The sequence below is a fragment of the Drosophila ananassae genome, chromosome XL, assembly GCF_017639315.1.
Source record: "Drosophila ananassae strain 14024-0371.13 chromosome XL, ASM1763931v2, whole genome shotgun sequence".
In the NCBI taxonomy this organism is placed as follows: domain Eukaryota; kingdom Metazoa; phylum Arthropoda; class Insecta; order Diptera; family Drosophilidae; genus Drosophila; species Drosophila ananassae.
The window spans coordinates 11759497-11768931 of NC_057931.1; the positions used below are offsets into that span (position 1 = coordinate 11759497).

At 38.0% G+C, this 9435-nt stretch overlaps 2 protein-coding genes across 3 annotated transcripts; both read left to right on the forward strand.

Annotated features, from left to right (window-relative positions):
* Positions 1–1434: 1434 nt before the first annotated feature.
* On the forward strand, positions 1435–4923 carry LOC6504938 (pyruvate dehydrogenase E1 component subunit alpha, mitochondrial). Of its 2 annotated transcripts, none has more exons than XM_032453385.2 (5): positions 1435–1706; positions 1861–2112; positions 3353–3917; positions 3970–4292; positions 4350–4923. In XM_032453385.2, the coding sequence occupies exons 1-5, from the start codon at positions 1647–1649 to the stop codon at positions 4530–4532; spliced, it is 1383 nt and encodes a 460-aa protein (XP_032309276.1). In that variant the 5' UTR covers positions 1435–1646; the 3' UTR covers positions 4533–4923. The 2 variants fall into 2 exon arrangements, with proteins under 2 accessions (XP_032309276.1, XP_001966619.1); XM_001966583.4 differs by having other exon boundaries at positions 1437–1706; positions 2044–2112.
* A 101-nt stretch (positions 4924–5024) lies between these two features.
* On the forward strand, positions 5025–9241 carry LOC6504939 (pyruvate dehydrogenase E1 component subunit alpha, mitochondrial). The gene is made up of 3 exons (XM_001966584.4): positions 5025–5337; positions 6623–7187; positions 8153–9241. The coding sequence occupies exons 1-3, from the start codon at positions 5179–5181 to the stop codon at positions 8989–8991; spliced, it is 1563 nt and encodes a 520-aa protein (XP_001966620.1). The 5' UTR covers positions 5025–5178; the 3' UTR covers positions 8992–9241.
* The last annotated feature ends 194 nt before the right edge of the window (positions 9242–9435 follow it).

The window sequence follows — 9435 nt, forward strand, 5'->3', positions numbered from 1 at the left end:
TCTCTCTTTGGCTATTGCGTTTTAGATTATTGCTCAGCACGTTTTTTGCGTAGACACAACTAACGGTAATTTATGCTAACGGTAAGATATGGCCACTTCCCCCTTTTCTCACCTCTCACTTCTAACACCGCCACCTCCCTCCCCCCCCTCACTCACTCACTCACTCGAAAAAGAAAGAAGAAAACGCGAAACACGAGAAAACTTAAAATTTTTTTTTCTTAAAAACAGACAGCGGATTAAAAAAAAAACAAAAAATGATGGCGCGAACACAACAAAAAAACACGAGGACTTCTAATAAGTGTTTATATATAGAAATATATATATATATATACATATGAAAAGATAAAAGAGCATAATTTTTTGTCATAATGCAAAATATTTGTGTGCAACCGAGCATAAGAAACCAATTTTTGATGTAACAGAATACAAACAAGAAAAAAAAAACGAAAAAATGCAAAAAAAAACTACAAAAAATGATGGAATGCAAGAATGAATACAAAATGGTGGAAGAAAGTACCGTAAAAAGTGAGATTAGTGAGCGAAAGAGCGCGCTTTGTTTCTTTTGATTTCTTTTTTTTTTCCTTATACTTTTCTTTTCCATTTTCTTCTCACCTCCCCCCCCATCGTTGTCTAGTGAATACCCGGTTCATTCTATTATTATATTTTTTTTTAAACCGTTTCCATTTCTCCATTTTCTTTTGTAGTAACTTTTGAAACTCAAATCTTGTAGCTGCCATTTCTGAGATGAAAAAAACTAAGAAGAAATGCTAAAAAAAAAATGGTAAACAAAAAGAATATTAACATAAAAAAAAACTAGTTTAAACTTAGTTTGTAAACTTTAATTCTTGAATTATTTCTTTATTCAATGTCAACTTCTTTACTTGGATTTTTGTTATTTTTTTGTGCAAAGGAACAAACGTTAATTAAGTTTTTGTAAGAGTTAGTAAATTTTATGTGAGTTGGAGCGAAAAGCAGCAGTTGCAGATTGCAGAATTGCAAAAATGCGAAAGAAAAACTGCAAAGCGATGGAGGCAATTTCAAGTAACAATACGAGTAAGACAGGAGAAAAAACCAAGTAAAAAAAAAAAAACAAAATGAGATCTTCAATGTGAAATAAAAGTACTTCTTTGAAACCAGGGATGCGTGTAAATTCAAATTATTGAAAAGGGCGGGTAAAAGTTAGCGGTTATAAAAGCTCATCTCTAAAAAAATCAAAAGGTAAATAGGTTTGAATAAATTTTTATTTAACAGCCTAAAAAAATATAAATTTATATGAATATGTTTTAAATTAAATTCCCTATTTTTTTACCGGAAAACTAAAATTATACAAGCTTTTTTTAATTAAAAACTATCATTTAGTGTTGGTTAACGCTCAAAGAAATAAGCTTTTTCAGTATATACCCGTTAGAAAGTTAGTATTTTAGAGCGCCACGTCTGTTATGGTCCCACTGGGCACACTGGAACGAAGTTGTGTTGTGCAATAGAGTTGATAAACGAAACTGGGTTCTATTTTTTTTATTGTTTAACTTACAACGACGCCCGGCGGTGCGACTGAGACGGCAAATCCAGCGTGCGATCCATCCTAAAAAAATATATAGAAATTAAATCCCAGTTGAAAAGATATATTATTATTAAAATCAGCGAAAATGTTGCGTAGCCTGTCACGCGTTAGCGAATTGCCAATTATTGTTAAGCAACTGCAAAAAGTACGTAATCCTGCTTGTCCAGCTTTAAGAAAAAATTCAAGAATATCTAAAAACTAACATCTCTCAAATGTTTGTTACTAATTTTGTTCAAAAAAAAATATGCAAAAAAAAAATCAATTAAATCACTAAAACAAACAACAACACATACACAAAGCGTTGCAATAACAACAACAGTAGAAGTCGCACGATCAGCTGCAACAACAATAGCAACAATAACATCAACCGGAAGAGGAATACAACCGGAAATGGAGAAAGGATACTACTACAACAACAACAACAATCATCATCATCACTGATATCTGTTAGATATTCATCGTCGTTTTTCGGTTTATTCCAGAATGCAGCATCAGCTGGTGTGGCAAAAACCAACAACTATGCCACGGAGGCCACCATACAAGTGAATCGGGTGAGCATAAAAATATATACTATAAATACATATATTATATACCTAATGCGTTACATTAGCATACAAAAAATACTAAAAAAAAAAAAAGGATTACATAATGCGCTTTCTGGCAAAGAGATAGCAATAGTTACTATGTGTATGTGTTTTGAGACATCTGTATGTGTGTGTGTGCGTGCACAGGGTTGCAATTATGCCGGTCAACGGAATTTCAAAACGACAAGGTCACGCAGTCAGTAGAATAACACGGAGATTCTTCCGTTTTTGATTCTCTCCCGCACGACTTTTATTGCCGTCCCTTTATCGCTCTCTCCGTTTTGCGTGGCCGCCGCGTGACTGTTCACGCACAATAAAACCGTTATCAGCTGGGGGATCGGTGATTGCCTATATCTCCTCCTCCTCCCACTCTCTTTATCTCTCTCACTTGTCTGTCTCTCTATTTACGTTAATTTTCCCCTAGAAATTATGGTTCATAAATCAAATGGCTCTATATATTCCTATTCCAAGTACAATCTGTGTTCTGGCAGTATAATACTAATACGATAAGTGGCCCTGACATTGCTTTAGCTTTATCGGTTTACCGTTATTATAAACAGCTGATCATCAGCTGTTCGATGCTCTCATTTCGGTAATGAACTGTTTGGGTTTTTGAGAGTTTTCAGGGGATTTTTCCTTCTACTTAGTTAAAATGTTAAAAAAAAAGAGTTTATTTGCCAGAATCTTCAAGATTCTTTTTCAATTTTAAATATTTATCGATCTTTAGTTATCTTATCGGCTGTTTGGTGATAGTATGCTAAATAATTTCAGTTAAAAATTAGAATTATTCTAAAATAGACTACTATAGATATTCTTATGATTTTATTCTATTACATTTTTGAAAGTGTTTTAAAAGACTTATTTTTGAGAAGTTAATTGTTGTAATATTGTTTATCCCTTTTACCGTTAAAATATCGATAAACTCGACAAAATCTCTAAAACTTATTCAAATAAAGAATAAAATAATATAATTCTTTCAAGACTGTGAAGTTTTTAATATTATTTGATCTTTTAATATATTTTGGAAAGTTGCATTTTAAAAAGTAATCTCTAACAAGCTAAAATTACTATCGCTTATCGATTTTTCCTTCTAAAATGTCTATTCAATCGATAAATTATCGAAAGCTTATTTTAAGCTTATTTAAAAAAAAAAACTTATATTTTCCTTAAAAATAAAAACAAATTAATAAAAATTGTTAATTTCTAGCCCTTCAAGCTGCATCGCCTGGAAGAGGGACCTGCCACGGAAGTAAAACTGACCAAGGATGAGGCCCTCAAGTACTACACACAGATGCAGACCATCCGGCGACTGGAGACCGCCGCCGGCAATCTCTACAAGGAGAAGATCATCCGCGGCTTCTGTCATCTGTACTCCGGACAGGAGGCCTGCGCCGTCGGCATGAAGGCGGCGATGCGCGACGTGGACAACATCATTTCGGCGTACCGTGTCCACGGCTGGACCTATCTGATGGGTGTCTCGCCGGCTGGTGTCCTGGCCGAGTTGACCGGCGTCCAGGGCGGTTGTGCCCGCGGCAAGGGCGGCTCCATGCACATGTACTCCCCGAACTTCTACGGCGGTAATGGCATTGTAGGTGCCCAGGTGCCACTCGGAACAGGAGTGGGTTTGGCCTGCAAGTACAAGGGCAATGGTGGCATGTGCCTGGCGCTGTATGGCGACGGTGCCGCCAACCAGGGACAGGTGTTCGAGGCCTACAATATGGCCTACCTGTGGAAACTGCCCGTGATCTTTGTCTGCGAGAACAACAACTACGGTAGGCTTTAAGATATCTTCTTTAAACTGAAACTAATCTAGTTTTCTTTTAGGAATGGGTACTAGCTCGGAGCGTGCCTCTTGCAACACGGATTACTACACTCGCGGTGATGCTCTGCCCGGTATTTGGGTCGATGGCATGGATGTGCTGGCTGTCCGCAGTGCCACCGAGTTCGCCATCAACTATGTGAACACTGTGGGTCCGCTGGTCATGGAAACGAACACCTACCGGTACTCGGGACACTCGATGTCCGATCCCGGCACCTCGTACCGTACCCGCGAGGAGATCCAGGAAGTGCGTCAGAAGCGTGATCCGATCACCTCCTTCAAGGAGTTGTGCATCGAACTGGGTCTCATCACCGCTGATGAGGTTAAGGTGGGTGATCTTTCTTGGGATTAGTTTATGGATGGTTGATAACTCTCTCTTTTGCAGGCCATTGACCTGAAGGTGCGCAAGGAGGTGGATGAGGCCACTGCCTTTGCGAAGAGCGATGCCGAGCTGGGAGTTAGCCATTTGTGGACGGATGTCTACTCCAACAACCTGGAGCCGAAGCTGCGCGGCACAATTGGCTTCGATCTGGATCACATCCAGGAGCGCAAGGGCGTCAACCACTAAAGCCTCTAAAAAGACGGGCAACGAATCCGATTCGGGGAACTCACACAGGACACAGGAGACAGGACATAAGACATAGGATACAGGACTCGGACTAAGACTCAGACAGATACAAAACACACACATAAGCGAAATCTCTAGCTCTTAAGCGAAAAGTTGAAGTTGAAAAGGATAGATGACGGATGAGAACCCAAGAAACACCCAAGAGCACTCCCAATAGTAATCACATCGTAGAGCACCACTAGAAACCACTGGGGCGGAGGATGAGATGCTGGATTATTGGATGGACCGGGGGGGATTACTGGATTGGATATTATATTACGAAAGTGTTCAATATGGATAAAGCGAAAGGTGTAAATTGTTGAAAATATAAATGCCTAGAAAGAAAATTAAACAATCTGTGTTATAATTAATTTATTAAATAGTTTAAGTAATATTTAAAGTTAATATTTTATGGATAAAGGAGGAATCTATATATCGCCATCTCTCTCCACTTTGTGTCACACATTTTTCGAACTCATTTGATATTTCTGTCGTTTCTTTACGTTTATTTACCTCAGCATAAGGCACTTTTTATTCTTGTTTCATTTCCCGAACGCAAAATTCAAAATTTGCGTTTGTCTAACGTGGTGATACCAAACTTGACCAAATGCCAAAGCCTCGCCGTGTCCAATTGCTTCTGCTATGCAGTGGCCTCCGCTCCAAGCTGGCTCGACGTCTCCTCATCGATAGCCCAGGTGGCCCGGGGTCCGGCGTGAAGGCGTGTCAAATCCGTCGTCATAAGTACAGTTGCCTGACCCTGGAGAATGTGAGTCTACTTAAGGATTTCCATATCATTTTTCCAATGATTTTTAAATAGAAATGTGCCAGGTACTAGAATATACAGATTTTGAGGCATTTTTTTAAAAGATTTTTTATAAAGTAAAGACTGAAGGAGTACCTGGTATTGTATAGTTTAGATCTAACAGAGTATAATATCTATAAAGTTCTATAACTATATCTATGGTAAAAGTAAATTTTACCATAGGTCTAAGCATTATTCTGAGGAATATGGCTTCTATAAGGATATCTATATAATTTTTCGATGATTTTTTTAAATAGAATGGTTCATAAAAGTACTGATACCGGGTACTTTTTGCCTGGTGCCTCGTAAAGTAAATAGTTTTAGGATTATTTATAAAAAAAAAAATGCAAGAGTACCAGGAGCAAGAGTGCAAGAGTATTGTATAGTTTAGATTACAAAGTAAATAATTTTTATAAAGTTTACTTTTATAAATACCATCGTCATAAATATACAATCCTTATCCTGGAGAATTTTAGCCTCTAAATCTTTTCGATTTTTTTAAAATCTTTTCGATTTTTTAAATAGAATAGAAGTACTGATACCTGGTACCTGGTAAAGTAAAAATTAAAAACTTCAAAGTATATTTTGGAGATTTTTAATAAAAAAGACTAGGTATTCTAAAAAATAGTACCAGGTATTGTATAGTTTAGATTAAAAAGTATAGAACACTTTTAAAGTTTATAAAATATCTCCCATATCCTGGTGAATTTTTGTCTCTATAAAAATATCTATATAATCTATATAATTTTTCTAATATTCTAAATGATTTTTAAATAGAATGGTACCAGGTATTGTATAGTCTAAATTAAAAAGTATATATTAAAAGATAATAATTCATAAAAGTTAGTAATTCATAAAAGTTAATAATTATTATTCATCATAAAATGTCATCTTTATAAGCATATATCCCTTATCCTGGAGAATGAGAGTCTCTATACGGATATTTATAACATTTTTTGATGATTTTTAAAGAGAATGGTTTCTAAAAGTACCAGGTATTATATAGTAAAGACTTAAAAGGATATTTTTAGTATTTTTAATAAAGAAGGCTCGGGAAAAGTACCAGGTATAGTATAGTTTAGATTTCGAAGTTTATAATACTTATACAATGAATAAAAGTTAATGGATCCTACGATATAATACCATAATCATAAACATATTTCCTTATCCTGAAGGTTATGAGTCCCTAAAGAATATCTATATTATTTTTCTTATAGAATTATAATATTTGTATATTTCCCTCCCACAGACATTCAAGTGCTACGAGTTGGAAAATGGTCCCCCAATGGACGTCGAGCTGTCCCGCGAGGACGCCATCACCATGTACACCCAAATGGTGGAGATGCGACGCTTCGAGGGCATTGCCGATGCCGAGTACAAGAAACGGACTATTCGGGGCTTCTGCCATCTGTACAATGGCCAGGAGGCGGTGGCCACCGGGATGATGCAGCGTCTCCGGAAATGTGATTCCGTAATAACGGCATATCGGTGCCATGCATGGACCTACCTGATGGGAGTACCCCTTTTAGATATGATGGCCGAACTGGTGGGCCTGAAGGCGGGCTGCAGTCGTGGCAAGGGTGGCTCCATGCACATGTACTGTGACAAGTTCTACGGTGGTAATGGCATTGTCGGGGCCCAGGTCCCACTGGGTGCCGGTGTCGCCCTCGCCCATCAGTACCGACGGGATGGGGGCGTCTGTGTGGCCCTCTATGGTGACGGTGCCGCCAATCAGGGCCAGATCTTCGAGGCCTACAACATGGCCAAGCTATGGTGCCTGCCCTGCATATTTGTTTGCGAGAATAATCACTACGGTAGGTTTTTTAAATCTTCATTAGAAAAGTCTGGGAGACGTTTTCCAAGTCTAGTACTCCTTCGATTTTTCTGAAACTTCACAGAGATCTGTATTATAATGATGAGAAGTGAAAATGGAAAGAGTTGGTCTTCTACATGTAGTTTATAGAGAGATATTACCTAAAACTCAATTATATCACCCCTATACCATCCTCTCTCAGCCATAACTTGGCCAAAATTTGTCTGATTTTTAAATGTTATACATTTTTGATTTTGGATTTTCTAGCACTTTATTTTAGTGTAAAAAACTAATCATCGAAAAATTTAAAAATTTTTGAAAAATTTTCTGAGGGGTGCCATCATAAAAATTTATCAAAATTGATAACAATTTTTGATTTCTATATTTTAGGTTAGATTTTTGGAGATTTCAATTAGAAGATTTTAAATCTATGCCATTTGAAAATCGGTTTTAAATTGACTGAGATATTGATATTTAAAGGCTTAAATATTACTATAAAGTGGGAATATTAGAAATTTATGGAAAATTGTAAAATAAATAGTTTTTTTTTTAAATTTTTTTGAAAAACGTTTTTGAAAAACGGATAATCGTAATGAAAAGTTAAACCAGATTTTAATCTAAGTTGCAATAACTATCAGAAATGTGTAACAGGGTTATAAGGATTTATTTTCAAAAGATATGAAAGATGTTTTTGAAAAAGCATACATATAGTATTTACAGTTTTTGATGCTTTGAAAAACGTTTTCGAGAGACCACTAAAGATATTAATATTAAATGAACTTTAAGGCATATAAGGTTTTTTTTTATAAATGATTTAGAAAATATTTTGGAAAAAGTCATCCCATATTTTAAATCAATTTTAAAATAAAAGATATATAATTTTTGAAAAATTTACCCCCCGTTTCATATAATTTCTAAAATTTTAAGTAAAAAACCCTTATAAATTTCTTTATTTTTTGTTTTCAGGAATGGGAACTCGAGTAGATCGAGCCTCCGCCATGACCGAGTTCTACAAGCGCGGCCAGTACATGCCCGGACTGTGGGTGGACGGCAACCAGGTGCTAGCCGTGCGCAGCGCCACCCAGTTTGCGGTGGACTATGCCCTGGAGCATGGCCCGATCGTAATGGAGATGTCCACCTACCGGTATGTGGGCCACTCGATGTCCGATCCCGGCATCAGTTATCGATCCCGCGATGAAGTCGTCAAAGTGAGGGAGACCCGTGATCCGATCACCAGCTTCCGTAATCAAATGCTCCAGCTGTGCCTGATCACCGAGGAGGAGCTAAAGAAGCTGGACGTCGAGATCCGGAAGCATGTGGATGCCGAATGCAAGAAGGCACTCATCGGGAAGGAGGTGCCCCTGGAGGAGCTATACGCCGATGTCTATTCCAAGAACTTGGAGCCGAAAATCCGTGCAGTCTCCGGCTATAAGTTCGAACACTTCGGTGTCGCTGATGTCTGTTTCGGGAAGCCGCGAAAGACCCATCCCAACGACATGTGTGATGTGCCCGTGGGAGATGCGGCACTGCTCGCCAAGGCCAACGCCGCCAAGGCCAAGGCCGAGGCCAAGAAGAAGAAGCAGAAGGAGGCGGAGGGTGGGAAAAAGGACGGGAAAAAGGGAGACAAGTCGGCCAAAAAGGGCGATCCCAAGGATAAGGCTGGTGGGGCAACCAAGGCGGAGGGCAAGAGCGATCCAAAGGGGAAGGCCGGTGGCGGCGCCAAGGCGGAGAAGAAGAAGCCGGCTAAGCCCGCCGACAAAAAGGGTCCACCACCACCGCCACCGCCACCGGCCCCCAAAAAATAGAGTAATAGCCAGTGGTGGGGGAGTGGTGGAGGCGTAGGTTTAGGTATCTGCTATCTGGGAATCACGTCAAATTTTAAGTCAAGTTGCCCACCCCCCAACGCTACTTCTGTTGGAGAGCTTTAGTATCCAAGACTCGAACCTGCATTGTGGCCAAAAATTGTTTAGTTCTAATTTACAGTAAATTCTAGTTATAGATTTTTGGACAAAGTTTTACTTATTAAGCAAACAAAGCAATAAAACTTCAAATTTATTTATTACCTTCTGTTCAAGTCCAAATATGATCCTCATTTTATTAAACAATTATAATTTTTTTTTTTTTTGATATTAAGTTACTTCCCAGCTCATTATAATTTTTTTTAATAATTTTTTTAAAACTATGTACCAACACTATTTATTATTTATTTCTGGTTTTAATAGCTTATATTAGCCGAGATTCCGACGAAA